General features: G+C 44.3%; 6 protein-coding genes across 6 annotated transcripts; 4 read left to right on the top strand and 2 right to left on the bottom strand.

Annotated features, from left to right (window-relative positions):
- The first annotated feature begins 7 nt into the window (after positions 1-7).
- LOC120458846 (phenoloxidase-activating factor 2) lies at positions 8-1,635 on the top strand. Its single transcript, XM_039646672.1, has 3 exons — positions 8-41; positions 170-411; positions 468-1,635. Exons 1-3 carry the CDS (start codon positions 14-16, stop codon positions 1,287-1,289), a joined length of 1,092 nt encoding a protein of 363 aa, XP_039502606.1. The 5' UTR covers positions 8-13; the 3' UTR covers positions 1,290-1,635.
- Positions 1,636-1,845: 210 nt separating this feature from the next.
- On the top strand, positions 1,846-2,933 carry LOC120451932 (phenoloxidase-activating factor 2). The gene is made up of 2 exons (XM_039635956.1): positions 1,846-2,033; positions 2,087-2,933. The coding sequence occupies exons 1-2, from the start codon at positions 1,866-1,868 to the stop codon at positions 2,930-2,932; spliced, it is 1,014 nt and encodes a 337-aa protein (XP_039491890.1). The 5' UTR covers positions 1,846-1,865; the 3' UTR covers position 2,933.
- Positions 2,934-3,020: 87 nt separating this feature from the next.
- LOC120458818 (glycoprotein-N-acetylgalactosamine 3-beta-galactosyltransferase 1) lies at positions 3,021-4,970 on the top strand. Its single transcript, XM_039646627.1, has 3 exons — positions 3,021-3,807; positions 3,864-4,700; positions 4,755-4,970. The coding sequence occupies exons 1-3, from the start codon at positions 3,052-3,054 to the stop codon at positions 4,926-4,928; spliced, it is 1,767 nt and encodes a 588-aa protein (XP_039502561.1). The 5' UTR covers positions 3,021-3,051; the 3' UTR covers positions 4,929-4,970.
- A 10-nt stretch (positions 4,971-4,980) lies between these two features.
- Positions 4,981-7,661, bottom strand: LOC120458820 (glycoprotein-N-acetylgalactosamine 3-beta-galactosyltransferase 1). Its single transcript, XM_039646628.2, has 5 exons — positions 7,010-7,661; positions 6,154-6,675; positions 5,987-6,083; positions 5,547-5,819; positions 4,981-5,486 (listed from the first exon to the last, which is right to left on the bottom strand). Exons 2-5 carry the CDS (start codon positions 6,651-6,653, stop codon positions 5,205-5,207), a joined length of 1,152 nt encoding a protein of 383 aa, XP_039502562.1. The 5' UTR covers positions 6,654-6,675; positions 7,010-7,661; the 3' UTR covers positions 4,981-5,204.
- A 558-nt stretch (positions 7,662-8,219) lies between these two features.
- LOC120443982 lies at positions 8,220-9,382 on the bottom strand. The gene is made up of 2 exons (XM_039623456.1): positions 9,371-9,382; positions 8,220-9,281 (listed from the first exon to the last, which is right to left on the bottom strand). Exons 1-2 carry the CDS (start codon positions 9,380-9,382, stop codon positions 8,313-8,315), a joined length of 981 nt encoding a protein of 326 aa, XP_039479390.1. The 3' UTR covers positions 8,220-8,312.
- Positions 9,229-13,008, top strand: LOC120453879 (glycoprotein-N-acetylgalactosamine 3-beta-galactosyltransferase 1). Its single transcript, XM_039638796.1, has 6 exons — positions 9,229-9,305; positions 9,376-9,511; positions 10,016-10,676; positions 10,736-10,829; positions 12,424-12,720; positions 12,775-13,008. Exons 3-6 carry the CDS (start codon positions 10,120-10,122, stop codon positions 13,006-13,008), a joined length of 1,182 nt encoding a protein of 393 aa, XP_039494730.1. The 5' UTR covers positions 9,229-9,305; positions 9,376-9,511; positions 10,016-10,119.
- Positions 13,009-17,642: the final 4,634 nt, after the last annotated feature.

The raw sequence follows: 17,642 nt of genomic DNA, 5'->3' as shown, positions 1-17,642 counted from the left end.
TGCATCGATAGAAATGATAACGATGAAGGCACCTACGATTTGTAGAATATATGTTAATAATTTCTAAATTAAAATGAAATTCCTAGCTTTATCAGTATATACACAAAATATTTTAATTTATTACTCATATATGTATAATGGCTTCATCTTATCTCTATAAAACGAGCAGATGCCAAGTACCAGAACGGGCAGTATACGCAACTGCTCCGTGAGGACAAGATGTCGCAATTCTGGGCCTTTGCTTTGCTTCTTTTTGTGGGCCTCATCCTGTCCAGCAGTGCCACTCACATGTGCCTGAGCTCCAATCTATGTGTTCCCAGGGAAAATTGTCGCGAGGAGGAGCCTTTCTTCGACTTAAGTTCCACCATTAATTGCACCGACGCAGAAGTGTGCTGCGAAAAGTCAAATGTGGTGGGTTTATAATATATTATGTATATATTTTAATATATTTACCAACTGTTTCAAAGATCGGCATGAGTATAAGTCCTTCACAATATCCAGTGGACACGAGTAATCCAAATGGTCTGGACGAAAACTCCAGGATATATGATGACCGAAGCAAGCCGAATCAATTTCCCTGGGTGATGGCATTGTTCGGCAACGGCTTTTACCTCGGAGGTGGATCTCTGATTACCCCGGGTCTGGTGCTAACCGCTGCCCACATCCTCGTGCGTTTTTCCCCCCATGATATCACGGTGAGAGCTGGCGCTTGGGATCTGTCATCCAGTGAGAAAGTAGCTCCACCGTTGGATCGCCAAGTGATTAGGATCCTGCCGCATGAGGCATTTAACTACAGCAGCGGAGCCAACAACTTGGCGCTTCTCTTTTTGGATTCGCCTTTCGAGTTGGGGGCCAAAGTCCAGACCATATCCTTACCCATTCCGGGCACGAGTTTTGCGCAAAGGATCTGCACGGTCGCCGGTTGGGGTGTGAGATCTTTAGCCGACATTGAAGTTCAACCCATCCAACAGAAGGTTGACTTGCCCGTAGTCGATGACTCGAAATGCCAGAGACAGCTGAGAAAAACTATACTGGGTTCGGACTACCAGTTGCCCCCCAGCTTGATGTGTGCCGGCGGAGAGGAGGGCAGAGATGTCTGCCTCCAGTTCGGAGGATCCGCCCTCTTCTGCTCCATGGAAGGTAATCCCAAACGCTACGAGCAGGCGGGCATCGTAAGCTTTGGCATTGGATGCGGCCGGAGAAATGTTCCCGGCACCTTCACCCAGGTGTCCAGGTTCAGGGAGTGGATCAATCCGCACCTGGAGCAAGTGCTTAGCGTGCTATTTTAGCTTTCTATCATGTCAAAACATCCTTAAACCTTCTCGTGTATTTAAATGTTTTCAAAATAGCTTTCTACAATGTCAAAACATCCTTGAACTAAAATTCTCTTGTATTTATATATTTTCTGAATTAAAGCTCAATCATCTTCACTCTCATTACAAGATTAAAATGTATACAAATGTATATATGGCTACGGGTCTGCAGTAATCTCTTATAGATTATAAGAAAAACACACATTTAATCGCATCTTAAAAGTTGGCTAGTCCCACAAGAGCTTTTAGTACGAGCAAGTTATACACCTTACCCCAATTACTATATCATACAATAAGTTTAGTTCAACATAAATTACATAATATATACATATATATACCTATCATATGCGGAAATAAAAGTTTATATATGTCTCAAGTAATTTTCGTACTTATTATTGAAAGCACCTACTTTTTTGAATCGAACCGTTTTTTTTGCACTTGTTCTCTGATAACGAAGTGAATGATTCTTTCTTCTCAGAACGCGAGTTCGATGGAAAGACTTCTCTGAATAGATTTATACTTAGAGTCCAGCGTTCAGTCGCTAAGCTAGCAATGTGGCGAGGAGTTATACTAATCAGCTGCTGTTTCTGGACGCTCACCGAGGCGGGAGCACCATGTGGCCTCCAGATGGAGTGCGTGCCCAAAGGACTGTGCAAGTCGGGCGCCTGGAATCAGAACCTGTGCCAGAACTCGGAAACCTGCTGTCACACTTCTCAAATGGTAAGTACACTGAGTTGTATTGCACGAATAATAATATATATCTTACATCCCAGTTAGTTGTCGGTGCGCCGATTAACTGCGGCAGGAGCAATCCCAATGGCCTGGATCCCACAGCTGCAGTGGCCGCCGATCAGGCGAAACCCAATCAGTTCCCTTGGACGGTGGCTCTGATGCATAACATGATCGACTTCTTTGGCGCGGGAACTCTGGTCACCGAAAACGTGGTGATCACCGCTGCCCACCTGGTGCATGATAAGACCATCAACGATTTTGTGATCCTCGGCGGCGCTTGGGACATAAACCAGCTGTACAGCAAAACGATTCGGTTGCGAACTGCGGCCAGGATTGTAGTGCATCCGGGTTTCAGTATCATATTCGGGATAAACAACATAGCCCTAATCGTGCTGGCTATTTCGTACGAGATCACGCCGCACATTGCACCCATCTGCTGGCCCACGCCCGGAGTGTCCTTCGATCGGGAACGCTGCCTGGTGGCCGGTTGGGGCAAGCAGAATTCCCTGGCCAAGAGCTATTCGCACAAGCAGAAGCGCATCGAGTTGCCCGTCGTGAGCAGGTCCACTTGCGAGTCGCTATTGCGGAGAACGGCTCTGGGCCGCAACTTCCAGCTGGACCCCAGTCTTCTCTGTGCGGGCGGGGAGAAGGGGCGGGATGCCTGCCGGGGCGACGGTGGATCCCCGTTAATGTGTCCCATTCTCGGACAGCCGACGCTCTACGAGTTCGCCGGCATTGTGAACGGTGGCTTGTCCTGCGGACAGCAGAATGTGCCTGCCCTGTACACGAACATCTCGCACATGAGGCCCTGGATTGAGAAGCAACTTAATGACGAACTCAATAAGCCGTACAAGACATTTCCCATCTATGATATATCCTATGACTAAAATAAATTCTTCTTCATTTCTTCTTCATTGGATCTTGAAAAGATCAGGGTACTTTCCTGCTTTCCAGTTGATCCGGGGAGCTGTTCATATTAACGTAACTTGTACATACTACAGAAAATATGAAGCTAAGGGATTTATTGCGCCTGCTGGCATTGTCCTTTGTTTTCTGGCTCATCGTACTGGAGGTGATCATATTCTGCAACAGCACTACCTTTACCAACCTGATCGAGTTGGTCCAAACGCCGTACAAGGAGACGGTCAACTCCTATGAGGTTGGTCTGCGCAGCGAGCACTGGGACGATGATCGCATTGCGCGCATTCTTCAGGCGAAGGTCCGCGTCCATTGCCTAGTTTATATGGACCGATCGGACTACAAGTTCGGTGCCCAGAAGGCAAGGCATATCGCGAAAACTTGGGCTCGTCGCTGCCCTCGACTGACCATTGTAAACCAAAGAAATATGACGCTGTTGCAGGCATATCGCCAGATTTACGTGGAATGCCACAATGAGCTCGACTGGCTGCTGGTGGTGTACTTGGACTCGTATGTGATCATGGAGAATCTGCGCCACCTGCTGGCTCAGTACTCGCCCTCGGAGGAGATCTACTTCAGTGCGACACATGCCGCCTATGTGTACGCCCATGTGGGTCAGGTGTCCACCACGGACTACATCTTCAGTAGCGAGGCACTGGAGCAGCTGGCCACCAGGAGCTGCCTGCGGAACGAGATCTTCTTCAGGGAGTGCTTGACGCGGATGAGGAAGGGTCCCAGCGAGTGGCTCCTGCCCTTTAAGGTTCGGGCTGAGCTGATCCCCTACAGCCTGCGCAACAGCTTCTGGCTGTGGCCCTGCTCCTTTCGATTCGTTTACCATAATCAGGTGGGTGGTTTGATTTGAAGTTGATTCTGTCTTACATTGCTATTTGATAATTGTAGAGCTGGGAGAGCTGCTTTGGAGGAGCAGTCATCCTTCCGTACTGCCGCGCCATGCAAATGTATGTCCTGGAGTTTTTGCTCTACCACCTGCGTCCCTATGGTCACGTAAATCCCCTGCCGGAACTGGGCTCACCCGATCCTCTGATGCAGATAGCATCTAGACCGCAGGACGATGAGCTAGCCAAGTTGATGTATAAGTCGGTTAGGATTATCTGCTTGGTGCTGACCTGGCCCATGAAGTACATGAGTGGCGCGCGGGCAATTAGTGAGACTTGGGGTCGTCACTGCAACCGAGTGATATACTATGGCAGCTTCACTCGAACTACTGTTTCTGGGTTGGAAATTGTGGGTCTGAATGCCACCGATACGCGCAGTAAATTGTGGGGCAAGACAAAGGCCGCGTTTCGCCATGCGTACAGAAACTATGGCCACGAGGCGGATTGGTTCTACAAGGCGGATGACGATACCTATGCCATCATGGAGAATATGCGCAAACTGCTGAAACCCTACTCACCCGACAAACCCATTCACTTTGGCTCCCCCTTCAAGCTGGGATCCACGCTCTACATGTCCGGAGGCGCCGGCTATGTTCTGAGCAAAAAAGCCGTGGAGCTATTGAATCTGGGCGCCGAGAAGAACTGCCTGCCAGGTGATGTGGGCACCGAGGACTATGTGATGGGCCAGTGCCTGCGGCTATTGGATGTCCAGGCCGGGGATTCCAGAGATCTGCTGGGACGCCAGCGGTTCTTCTCACTGCCGCTGGAGCACTTCCTCATACCGAATCGCGATAATGAGGGCTTCTGGCTGCAGGACTACCTGTATCAAACGTCGGGAACGGTGAGAGCTTCATATCGATTTGTAATATTCGAAAACCTGAACTTTAATTTTTAGGGAATGGAATGCTGTTCCACCTATTCGATTTCCATACACAACGTTTCTCCCTACGAAATGCACTTTCTGGACACGATTTTGTATAAAAGACGACCATACGGACTTCTTGCTGGTCATCCTCCTCGAAGAAAACTCAATAAAAATGGTCTCAGGAAACAGCAGTATAATATATAATGCTTATATTAATGTAGCTAAGGATTTAATATAGCATTTTAAATATACAGGTATAATATATAACGTGGTATTCTAAATAAACATGTAGCTAAACAAATTCAACAACTTATTTGTTTGTCTACATAACAAATTAAAGCTTAAATGGCATCTAGTAAACTAAATTCTTAAATTCAAGGAGCAGTTTTAGACTCATTTACGTTATCTTGGTGTTACTCTTTGGCACAGTCTGTTGCAGTCAATCCAAATGAAAGTTATCTAATGGTAATAATATAACTATTATTTCTTAATCTTGGAAGTGATCTTAGTTCTGTAATTTGGTTTTGTGACGTTTTTGCCTGGCAACATTTTGTTAAGAGCGTTTTGGTCAAGTTCAGCCGTTTTGGCTTGAAAGTAAATCAAAGTTGGTTTAGAAATGCCTTTCTTTTTTGGCAATTGACCCAGTTCCCTATTTAAGCCAAAAACTCGCAGCTTGTAGATAATATAGTCGAGCACGTAGAACTCCTGTGCGTTGTTGTAGTGAAACGAGATGGCCGTGTTTGAGCAGCAGTCACTGGAGTTCTATGAATGCGACAAAGCTATTGAATAATCTATTAACTCGATATGTGTAGAATAACTTACATCTGGTGATGTGTAGTACAGCAGTGGCTGGTACCACTCCGGCGGCTGGGGATACCAGTGCAGTGGCGAGAAGGGAACGAAGCGACTTAACCCATGCTCATCCCGGGAATCACCACCCACGACGGCCACTCCCGCCAGACAGCGTCCCAGTTCCACGTCCTCGTAGCCGTAGTTGCGACTGGTGCAGATGCTGCTGTTGCCAAAGCCCAGTTTCACCAGCCGGTGCAGTGCCATCTTGCTCAGCACATAGCCCGCTCCTCCCGACATGTAACCCTAAAAGGAGAGGGGATTCATCATAATTTCCGAAGCAAACTTCAAGTTTGTAGCACACTTTTTGGCGCCAACGTGTAAATACTGGCCTTGTGTAGAGAACATAAAACATTCCAATCTAAATATGACTATAGCTAAAGATATAAAATTATTCGAATTTTATATTATACCTCTTTGACATGCTGGCGAAACTTGTTTCCAAAATAAACCGGTTCCCTGAAATCGTAGGCGTGTAGAAAGGCGAGCAGGTTCTCCATAATAACATAGCTGTAATAAAATATAAAATATAAATGATGAATTATATCTATTTAAATACTTTAAATAGCACTTCACTAACGTGTCATCGTCGGCCTTCAGGAACCAGTCGTACTTCTGGAAGTGGTGCTTATAGACGTACTGCAGCGCCGCCCGTGTCTTGGGCCACAGATTGGAGTAGCCCTCCCTCACGTTGAGCGCCACCGAGCCCAGTTCCCTGTCCGCCTTGGTGCTCATGAAGATCAGCTTGTTGCAGCGCCCACCCCACGTGCGTTTGATGTGGATGGCCCGGGTGTGGTGCGTCTTCGGACTGGTCAGCACCATGCACAGGACACGTGTCTCGTTGAAGAGGCGGTGGATGTCCGGTGGTGGACTTGTAGTCGGAGGAGCAGTGGTGGGTGGCGTGGCTAGGATCCTGCTCCGCTGGCTGCTTGGAAAAGGACTGCTCTCCTCCTTCAGCCGTTCGGAGCGATTCTGCCAGCGAGTGCGCTTCATCAGCTCGGACAGCAGTAATCCCCAAGCCAGACCGATCAGCACCATCAGCATCAGCTCCAGACGCTTTCGATGCGGTCGTACTCCCATCACTTTGATGCTCCTCCTCAGGCTTTATGGAGAAAAATACAAGTTTCACTAATCAGTTGCATAGCATGAAAGATACAATATGATAAGCAAATTGATAACACGAATTTCACTATCAAAATGTATATTATATATCCACTTGACATAGCACTTGACAAGGTTTTTAAGTGCTTACATATGCCATATAAACATAATAATTAAAGGATGTATAAATATTTGATCAAATATTTCACGCTCGTTTCTCGGCGATTCTCAGGTATTCACTTTCATAGCGTATCGATTGATGTATGGAGTGTGGAATTCGCTTCGATTTTATCACTGCTTATTTTCTCTTATTTTTATGATTCGCGTTTGTTTACTTTTTTATGCAAATTTCGAGTCGTCGAGCGCTGCAGCGGACCAGTCGCCGTTGATATTGTTTTTGAATCACCGAGTTAACACATTCTTGAGCCGGTGACGCAGAGACGTCGAAAGCCTGTAAAGATGCGGTCGACCTTCGGGAAAACACTCGGTTGGCTTTCTGCTCAGGTGTGTGTTGTGGTGGCTATGGAGCTATGGAGCTGTGGAGCTGTGGAGCTATGGAGCTATGGAGCTATGGAGAGCTGTGGAGTCAGCTGTGGAGTGGCTCAATTGGCCCGAGTTCAATTCGATTCGCAATTGCTGAGCTGCAAATGGCAAGTGACACTTTTGCCAGCGGTTTCAAACACATTTGTGCCGTTTCGAATCGCTGACACCAATTATGCGACGGATACTTGCAGTAACTACTCCTCGATCGTTGTTCACACTCTTTTACCTCGGCGCACTGCCACAGAATATCAATCACAATCACGAGCCCTCAGCGGCAAGGCAATAAAAAGTAAACGCGACTTGAAGCGCCAAACAAAAAACAGAAAAATAAAAAATAAACAAAGAGCCAAGGCAATACGGAATACGAAAAAAAACAAACTCGAAAACAAACAGCTAGCAACGTCTTCACGCTTTGCCGGCAGTTGACAGACTTGGCTTAAATCGAAGTCGAAAATGTTGCTGGTGAAATACCTTAACGCTTCTCCCGCTGCCATGTTGCCAGATATTTAACGGCTATGCACGTTTTTCTATTCAATTTGATTTTTCAATTTTTTTTGGAATTTATGTATTCAACGAAAAATATGCATATTTATTCAAGTTTCCTTTGTTGTACCAAACAGTTAGTTTTTGAGAGTGTTTCAAATTCTAGAAAGATGATATTAAAGGCTTAAATAAAGGTTGATATCCTAATTATAGTCTTTATAAAATCACATATATATCTTTAATGCATAATGGTTTTTTCTTACTGCCTTAACAAGCTTTGACCTTTCATAATTTTGCCTAACCAAAAGTGGCCAAAATTGTTTGAGCCATTGTGCTGGCTCCTTAAAAGGCTACACTCGCACCTTAATATACCTCTAGCGATTCCGCAACACAGGCTTCACTCCACCACCTGTTTTGAAATTTCCAAAATGCCAGCGAAAAGCTTTTTCCAAGCTTCTTGGTAACCATATTAACCACCAAAGGCCTGAGGGTAGGCTACACATTCAAAATCCAAAGCTATGATCAACGATTTGTATTTATTTATACGAAAACTAGCAGTAGATGAAGCACAATGAAGGAATATACAAGGAGTGCGTAGCCCACGAGCAGGACTCAGGCGTAGGGACCGCCGGAGGCGTCCAGGCCACGCGGAGCATTGGCGTAGCTGTCCTCGGCGAAGGTGTTGGTCACTTGCGATCCGGCAACGGTGCCCGAAGATGAGCCGGAACCGGCAACAGCTCCAGATCGCAGGACAGTTCCTGCTGCTCCTGATACTCCTGCTGCTCCTGTTGCAGCTGCTGCTCCCGAGGAGCGAATGACATCCACAGACTTGGAGCGCTCATCCCGAGCCACAAATGGAGTGGGTTGCGCCACCTGGGCCACCTTAACCACAGGAACAACCACCGCCTTGAGGGCATAGGGCACCCGGTTGACCACGGCATTGAAGCCATGCACATCATCCGCCGTGTAGGTCACGGTGCGCTTGTAGCCATCGGGATCGACGAGGCTGTAGAATCCGCGCACCACATAGCCATCCCGGGTCTCGCTGTGCTCCTTGATGTCGCCGGTGCTCTCGTCGTTCACGGCATAGTTGAAGCTGTAGCTGGCGGGCGGAAAGACCTCTGGCTCCTGGTGCTGGCGCAGAACGGAGCTGACCACCACCGAATCCGACTGCTGTTGCTGAATGGATGGAGCTAGCTGCTGCTGTTCCTGCTGCTGCGGCGCGGATGAAACCACCTCCGAGTTCTGCTCGTGGCGGAGGATGGGCAGCGGTGAGGGCAACAGCACGGCTTCGGCATTGGCAGCGCTGGCCGCATTCTGGAGAAGATTGGAGGCCTGGACACTGGCCGTACGGCTGCCGGCGGCGAACTGATTCCTGGCGGGCGCCACGTAGTCATAGCCATCGGGCGTGGCCTCCGAATTCAGCGCATTGTTGCTTGGCGTGTGGTAGTCACTCAGGAAATCCTCGCCAGAACTGGATGCACTGCGTTCCGATGGGCTGGCCACCTTCGCCGACTTCTCGTTGTAGTTGTACTCCGCTTGGCCAGCGGCCAAAAGTGCCAAAAACAGCAGGGCAAAAAACTAGAAATACGCATAGGAATCGAGGTAAGTTTTTAAAGGATATCCGTTGAGTCCTTGCATCCTGCCCCTTGATTTTGATCACAACTCACCTTAGCTGCCATCGCAAATCGTTTGGATGTTCCTTTCGTGGGAGTGCCTCTACAAATTGTCAGCTAACTGATGTCATAATTGAAGCAGCCCGGTGTTTTTATACTTCATCCCAATTGCAGTTCATTACCCAATGATGATAGGTAGTTATACAATGTCATGCGCCTCAATTGATTGATTTACCATTGTCCAAAGTCGCGACAAAGTATTGGTAACACTTTCATTTTCAATTTGTGACCACTTTTGTGCTGCGTAAGAGACAAGAGGCAGACACTATTGAAAGATGATATGGAGCTGTGTGATTGTCGAAAATCAGAATTGGAGCAAAAGTTGGCCATAAAAGTGGAGTACTGTCGCCAATCTTAGCCATTTAAATAAACCTATCAAATTATATATAGCTTAGACACTGTGTAACTATTCAAATACTCTAAGATTAAGTATTTAGATGTATTCATTTTCAAATACCTTATGATTAAGTATTTAGATTTATTCATTTTAAAATACCTTTAGATTAAGTATTTAGATTTATTCAATCACAAATACCTTACCTTATTTAGATTTATTAATTTTCAAATACTTTAAGTTTAGGTATTTAAATTTATTCATTGTATAATAGATATTAAACCTTCACAACCCACTTAATTCAGAAGCCCATGTGCGTGGCGATCCCTAATCTGCCACCGCAACGCAGAAGTTTGATGCTTCTTGATAAGAAAACAAAAATCGAAACCGGTTGCTGGCCAGCTGACTGATGCCAAGATGCTGCCTGATTTTGGCTGATTGCCGTCTGGCCAAAACAAACGGCCAACTGGCGGCAATCGGGAACGGATCGTCGCGGAGAACACAACGCTCGTGGAGAATGACGGCCAAGATGAAGTTGCGCTCCCAGCTGCATCTGCTCACGGGTTTCATGGCGGGATTCGTGCTGGCCTTCGTGCTCCTCCTGTACGTCTACGATGTCAGCCGGGTGACGCCCTGCTGGAGCAGTACCTCCACCAGAGGTACAATCCCAGCCACAACGGCCGGGTTTGTGGATGAACCACAACCGCGCGTACTGTGCATGGTGCTCACCTGTCCGGAGAACGTGCAGAGCCTGGCCAGGAGTGTCTACGAGACGTGGGGCCGGCGCTGCAGTCGCCTGATCTTCGCCAGCAGCGAGGACTACGAGCCACTGGGCGTGGTCCAGGTGGTGGAGCCGGCAGGCGGTGGCTACGAGGATCTGTGGAACAAAACGCGCGAGGGATTCCGCCACGTTTGGCAGCACTACGCCGGCGACTACGATTGGTTCCTCAAGGCGGACGATGATACGTGAGTAAAGCTGGCGGGGATCCTTCCGGCCACATCTTCATTTACGAATCTGTACACAGTTACGTGGTCATGGAGAATCTGCAGCATCTGCTCGGTGGCTTCGATCCGGATACGCCCGTCTTCTTTGGCTACAAGATGTCGCGATACAATGTGGTGAGTAATTACACATAATTTGCATTAACTTCCGGCTTGTAGTTAATCGATTATATCGTCACTGCACTGTGAAAAATGTTTAGAAATATGATACTCAATTCTGCCTGAGTTCAAACTTCTTTTTATTGCAATTTTTCCCAGTGCACTTGATTTATTAAATAAGTGATCTAGTTGATCGCTGGCATTAGCTTCTAATTAACTGCTCATCTTGCATGTTTTTGTCGCCCGCTTGTTCAGCTAATTTGAAATTCAAATTTTCGTTTTTCAGTTTCGCTTTTTTCGATGCTGCTTAAATTATTTCTTCCGATTTAAGCCAAAATTCTGCCAGCGAAAGAAGTTTTTAAGGGCCAATAAATCTTATTTAGCGTATAATTATTCAGAGCAAATGAACATATCAAAATGGGTTTACACAGTTTTATAGCTATTTTGATAAGTAATTATATAGAAATTATATAAAATGTTTAGTCAGCTAAAGTGCTTTTACGATATGTGCTGAAGAAATGTGCTAATCCCAAATGGATCTCTTTGTTCGAAGAACCGGTCCCCTATTGTGAGTGTAATTTTCAAATAACCAATAGCCATTTATTGTGCATTGCCTGGCAGTAAGCAAGCATTAATCTATTATTGGCGGGATGATATCACGCCAAAGAGTTAAGATCTCGAAAAAGATCTTCAAAAAGCTTCTTGTCTTTGCATTTTCCGTGCGCATCGATCAAGTGAAGGAAATTAAATTCGCATTAACCATCCAAGCTGCAGTCTGCGCCAACTAACAAACTAACAAACTAACAAACTAGCAAACTAAGAAACTAATGGCAATGACTCACCTGAGGTCATCGCGAGCACCTGTCACGCATCTTTCACAGCCGCGCCTTTTGGGCAGCAGGCGCGGATTCACCTCGCCATTTGACATTTGCAAGAGTGTTGGGCAAGCTCTTTGGGAGCCGAGGTACAACTGGGTACATCTGGGCTGAATAAATAAGTAACGTACACAAATGAGTTATGGGGGCCCACGGCTGGGAAACCAAGATATTAAAATGTTTTCTTTGTTTCAGCTTCTGCAGCGCACACACTTTGAATAGAGTTTATCTCGCTGGCTGGTTATTCCTAAAGCTTCGTAAATGTCTTAATGACTCGTGATTGATAACTTTGATTATTTCACATGACTTTGCCTAATATTGTGTTTTATTTCGATTTTTCATAAGGTATTTTTAGGCTCCTATGACATAGTTTTCGAGTTATAATTGCCCACACTTCAGCAACATAATCCTACATAATCCCAAGTCAAATGTGACAATTGAATTCAGTAATTCACTACCATTAACTTGTGAGCTTTGCTCGTTTACAAGTGAGTTTGATTCGTGTTTTGACACATCATTCCCAGCGACCTTCAAAGTGGGATTAAATTCATATTCATTTCGTTGGTGGGTATGTTAAAAACCTAAATAGCGTTACTAAAATGTGGAAAAGCATGCTCTTTCGGGCCTTTGAAGTAAATAGTTTAGCATAAGCATACTTTACGATATGGGAACGGGTTTGGAAACTTACCATTTCAATATGACAATTTGTGTTAATCGCGAAATTTGCTATTCTCTAGAGTTATATGTCCGGCGGTGCCTCGTACATTTTGAGTCGTGAGGCTCTCCATCGATTTGCAACACAAGCCTACGAATCCGAGGTGATTTGTCCGCAGCCCAAGAAGATGGGCATCGAGGACTTTTACATGGGAATATGTCTGCAGAATGTGGGCGTCCACTTCGTCGACTCCACACAGGCCTTGGATGGAGACACGAGGCCAAAGTTTATGCCCCTGGATCTGGAGAACTATATGTCGGATGGCAATTACACCATTCCGGATTGGTTGCGCCTAATGAGTCTATCTGCAGTTGAAACTGTGAGTCTTAAAATTGTATTAAAATATGCTAAGGTAATAAACATTTTATTTTAGGGCTTGGGATGCTGTTCCAACCATTCGGTGGCCTTTCATTATGCCAGTCGAGAACGCATGTTCCTCTACGAGTTTCTAATCTATCATCTGAAAGTATTCGATCCTAACCAGATTTCAGAAAGCCGACACAGAAGTCGATTGAGCTTATCTGATTTAGCGAGACGATTTCCCCTGGAAGATAACTCCAATATAAAAGACTTGCTGCAAATGTCTGAGAAACCTGATAATTTTTGATTAATTTAAGCATGTGTTTTTGCTTTAGCTATTAAGATTGTGATATGAACTAATGAATATATTTATGATGTTATACATATTTCTTAAATTATGAAGTGTTTTTATTTGAGGCTTATTAACATTTGTTTAGAACGAGGTTACACATAAAGTAGCAAATTACCAAAGCGTACTAGTTAAAACTAAGGCATTTTAAAGACGGAAAAAGCAAGCCTTTAAAAAATAGTAGAGAAATCTTTTGCATACTTTTAGGGATTTTGCTGAATGACAGGTGCCATAGAAAAAAGTAGCGACTGTTATAAATTTGTATCCGCTGTGTAAAATAATTGTTTTTTACATTAGTTAATATTTTATAAAAGAATGGTGACTATGTACAACTTTATCATTTTAGTTGCTTAATTTGCAGGATTAAGTTTTAAAGTACTTACTAGTTCTTATTTCCCTAAATACAGAGACTAATATATTTTTTCATAAGGTTCATGAATCTCTGTATAGTCTACCTATGTATGTGATCAATCCATTTAGGATAAATGTTACCTTATACACAAAAATAAACTTTATTTTACATTTAAGTTACTTGAAGTTAAACATCCTCTGTTTTTCGTTACTTATTAATGTCTAAAGTGTTTCAAGTTTACCAGAAAGATTCCGCAATTGGTATTAAGCGGATGGCACATGGTCTGTAATATATTATATATTGCAAATTTATTGCATTGACCTTGCGGCTATTGACTGCGGCATTTAACTAACACCTGGCCGCTAGACATGGCAAAATTGGCAGCAGCGGAGGGTTTGGATGGATTGGACCTGGAAAATAAGGCCAAAACCGGGCATGTATCACATGGAAATCCTTCAGTGGGGGCATTCTTGCATGAAGGGCTGACCGACTGAACTGCACTCGACTAGGCTGAGTTTTCATTACCAAAGTCAATGGCCCAGTCTCACCTTAAAGCCGCCTCACTTGCTTCAGTTAGCCAACAAACATGAACTACATACATACGTACATACGTATCTATGTGCTGTGCTGTTGCGAAGCCAAAGTTAATTAAATCCAAAATCACGTACGCATGCGCACTGTGTGTGTGTGTCTCAGTTGGCATTTCCACTTGAAATGCCTGCGGAGCAGATAGAGATGTATTTTTTAGAAGCCGGCTGCGAAACTATTTATGGTAAAATGGCATTAAAATTGGATGCATCATTGATGGGCTCGTTAAGTACGAGATGCAAGTGAAAGGGAACTTGTTTCGCTGCGATCTTCTACCTACATATACATTGTAAGCATATTGTGAGGCATGAGCTCAGTGTGTTAACGGGTTAACGCAGTTAATGGAACATAAATGCGAAAAGCTCTATTGAGGAAGCGAATACTGCAGCGCTTGTGCAAACAGGGCGCTTGGCTTCGAGTGCTGGGAGTGGGCCACAAGTGCACCTTGGTATCACACTTCAGTGCAGTGCCATGGATATGGGGATATGGGATGGGTTCTTAATCGTTTGGTATACTTTTTCAAAATGACTGTGGGATTTTTGAATGGATTTTGAATGCGCGTATTATGTTGCATCGTTTGCTTGCCTTGTAAGACTAACAATATTTCTCTGTGTATCCCATTCGATTATCTCATAACTAGCATAACTAGCCCTTAGTGAGCAAATGGCTTGATAAGCTGCCTCAAGGAATCCAATTAGCGGAAAATGATTTAATTCATGAGACGTACCAACTCCGCAGTGCAACTATTTGCTAACAAGCTAGGCTAAAACGGCTACCAGTTGCAGCTACCTACTAGTGACTGGTGCACTAGTCACTAGTCACTACTGACTACTTAATTCAGTTTACTTGGGCAAATACCCAAGCTCACAATGTATCAGCACTCCAATATGGCCGTCACACGGTGCGTATGCTTAATGCGTTTGGCTTAACTTTGACTTGCGCTTGCCGCAAATCAGAGTTTGCTAAGCATGTTCCATTTTGTGGGCCAACACCAGCTTCACAGCTTTTTGTTGCTGCCCTGGTTATTGTCACCTGTCCGATTATTGTTTTTATTACTATTTCTATTTGGCCGCCTTGTGCGTTGGCCTGACCTTCGATCTCACTCGCTCTCGATTTGCAAGCCATTAAAATTGATATTTTTCGTAGCTGAAATTGAAATTGTATCGACACCGAAATCCAAGCTGTAAGAAATCAATTACTTTGCTATGCGTAGCCGTGCCGTGTTACTCATTGATATATATATGTACATATATACATATATTTTTTTTCGGTTGCTTGGGTTTTTTATGCCGTGAAAGTTGTTAAACCATTTAACATCACTGTTGTTGGTGCTTTGAATTTGATTTTGCTGAGCAAGATAAATTAATTATTAATGTGGCTCGAATATTTGCAGGCCATTTCACATAAACACAGAAATTATTGCTCGTTTTTTACCCTTCACTTTTTGTTGTGGCCAAGACACATAGGCCAGGAATGCGATATCATTGTTGCTGTCTTCCACTTTTTTTGTGATTTTTTTATTGTGAGTTCTGTGTGCGTAAATTTTTGTGGAGCTGATCGAGAGCTTGTTTAGAACTCGTAATTGCTGTTGAGGCCGAGAGTGTTTTGGGCTTGGTAGTACCATCAAAGCCTCGAGTGGGGCTCGAAACTTCGAGTCTTCCAGTCTGGACTCGGACTGAACTATTTTTGACTCCGCAACTCCCGGCTATAAACAGATTACCTCAATAAGAAATAAATAGTTGTAGTAGTAATTGGTGTTCGCAAGATTACTATCAAGTTTTATTTCCGGAATCCTAAATCAAAATGCCAAAAGTTCAAAGTCTTATCGCTGACAACTAAATACAAATAAATATATTTGGAATATAGGCCTTATCAGTAGCACTCGGATCGCAGGTGATTCACGTCGAGAATAATTTGAGGGTTACCTGGGATGCAGCTAAAAATATGTGCCGTGCAATGGGAGGACAACTGGCATCCGCTAAGAACATGCATGACTTTAACGCCTTCCAGATGAAGGTGCATGAAAAATACTGCTACTGGTTGGGCACCAATGATATAGAAAGGGAGGGTATTTTTGTATCCGTGGAATCCGACAACGCAGCCGGATTGATTTGGTATTTTGGTGAAACGGACGACTTACTCAAAAAGCAAAACTGCCTTGAGACTCAGATTGGTAAAGTGTGCAATACATCGTGTACCGATTTGAATTACTTCATATGCGAAGCATCAACTTGAAATGTAGATGTTCTTAAAAATAAATCGTATGCTTCCCATTATTATCTTTGTATTATTATTACTTATCGCTATTATTTCAGTTTATTGCGCATTACATGGTTGATTATCATTATCAATTTGGAATCGATAAATAGCCCACAGCTGCAGATACCAATCGAATTAACGTAGTCAACTTCAAATTGCCGCTTGGAAGGCCTTATCGCTAAAAAAAACCATTTACAAGTTGCCTCATTGCACGCACAGATAAATCAACACTCGACGACAATCGGCAGCACATAGAAATTAATTAATTTAATTACTTATCCAACTGAATTGCTTTGGAGTTTCGAGTTCTCGACTTATGCTTGTGTCTTTTCAATACATTTTTGTGATTTTTTTTAATGACAATCGAGCATGAAACGTTCAATTCATTTTTTGTTCTTCTGCGCAACTCATTCAAAGTGCACTCAAAAGTTGGAAATGTGTTTTATTTTTTGTTTTGTTTTTTATTGGTTTTTTGATTTTCCATGCGTGTTGGTTGAAAGTAAGCGTCGAACGTTCTCTTGCAATAATAAATATTTATAGATGCGCCCGTTCTGCTAAATACCTGGCTGCACTTGTTAAGCCCGGCTCGAATCGAAGATAAATAAGAATCTTAATTGATTTTAATGTGCACAGCTGCATTTGACGACTTCTGACTATTGACTGACATCCGAACAAAGATCGAAGATGCTAGTACGGGGCCATGGGCCATAAGTGAGCTGTCGACAGGCTCCTACAATACTTGACATCAAATATATTGTCTCTGGACAATGGTTAAATGTTCCAGAGCTCAATCATCGAATGATTGAGTGCCTGAGAAGCTTGCACGTGTTGCCCTATAGGATTCTTTTTGATTTTAATATTAAACTGATCCATTTATTGTCAAGGAACTCCAGTTCCATCTAATCAGACTAGTGGGATATTGGCACTCGCATTAGTATGCAAATGTGGTGCAATCAAATTGAGTTGGATAATTCCAGGCGGTCCATTCCACCGACTCCAAGAACTCTTCTCCACATGGGTGCCGATTGTTACCACTTCATTAACCGCAAGAGCGGACCACCGCTTGAGGATGGAGCCGGTTGCAGTGCATCCGCCAGGCTGGGAAATTCCCGCTAGGCGGCGAGCGAAAGGGCGAGAGGCACGGCGGCAATGATTAATTCGACACGTCGTCATGTCGAATATGACGGAACCCATTTGGAGGCGGACATGGCCTGGCATCCAGCCCCACCACCCAGATCCCGAGAGCCGAAGCGAAATGGAGCAGCGGTTCGGGAGCCCCAAGAGCGGCGGCGAGGCTACACTGAGAGAAGGAAACTAGTACGTCCAGCAAAATGGCACTAAACCACAGTATTTCGTGTTTAAAAAATATTAAATATATATATATATAAAATTA

This window comes from Drosophila santomea, chromosome 2L (genome assembly GCF_016746245.2).
Source record: "Drosophila santomea strain STO CAGO 1482 chromosome 2L, Prin_Dsan_1.1, whole genome shotgun sequence".
NCBI classification, from domain to species: Eukaryota; Metazoa; Arthropoda; class Insecta; order Diptera; family Drosophilidae; genus Drosophila; species Drosophila santomea.
This window is presented reverse-complemented; position numbering and strand designations above follow the sequence as displayed.

Bases quoted from the DNA above. Each gene is read 5' to 3' on its own strand.
- LOC120451932 (XM_039635956.1), top strand. From the start codon at position 1,866: ATGTGGCGAGGAGTTATACTAATCAGCTGCTGTTTCTGGACGCTCACC. The intron at 2,034-2,086 runs GTAAGTACACTG...CTTACATCCCAG, and splicing joins GCTGTCACACTTCTCAAATG to TTAGTTGTCGGTGCGCCGAT.
- LOC120458846 (XM_039646672.1), top strand. From the start codon at position 14: ATGATAACGATGAAGGCACCTACGATTT. The intron at 42-169 runs GTAGAATATATG...TAAAACGAGCAG, and splicing joins GATGAAGGCACCTACGATTT to ATGCCAAGTACCAGAACGGG. The intron at 412-467 runs GTGGGTTTATAA...ACTGTTTCAAAG, and splicing joins GCTGCGAAAAGTCAAATGTG to ATCGGCATGAGTATAAGTCC.
- LOC120458820 (XM_039646628.2), bottom strand. From the start codon at position 6,653: ATGGGAGTACGACCGCATCGAAAGCGTCTGGAGCTGATGCTGATGGTG. The intron at 5,820-5,986 runs GTATAATATAAA...CTCTCCTTTTAG, and splicing joins TTCGCCAGCATGTCAAAGAG to GGTTACATGTCGGGAGGAGC. The intron at 5,487-5,546 runs GTAAGTTATTCT...TCGCATTCATAG, and splicing joins TGTACTACACATCACCAGAT to AACTCCAGTGACTGCTGCTC.
- LOC120458818 (XM_039646627.1), top strand. From the start codon at position 3,052: ATGAAGCTAAGGGATTTATTGCGCCTGCTGGCATTGTCCTTTGTTTTC. The intron at 3,808-3,863 runs GTGGGTGGTTTG...TGATAATTGTAG, and splicing joins GATTCGTTTACCATAATCAG to AGCTGGGAGAGCTGCTTTGG. The intron at 4,701-4,754 runs GTGAGAGCTTCA...TTTAATTTTTAG, and splicing joins TGTATCAAACGTCGGGAACG to GGAATGGAATGCTGTTCCAC.
- LOC120453879 (XM_039638796.1), top strand. From the start codon at position 10,120: ATGCCAAGATGCTGCCTGATTTTGGCTGATTGCCGTCTGGCCAAAACA. The intron at 10,830-12,423 runs GTGAGTAATTAC...GCTATTCTCTAG, and splicing joins AGATGTCGCGATACAATGTG to AGTTATATGTCCGGCGGTGC. The intron at 12,721-12,774 runs GTGAGTCTTAAA...ATTTTATTTTAG, and splicing joins GTCTATCTGCAGTTGAAACT to GGCTTGGGATGCTGTTCCAA.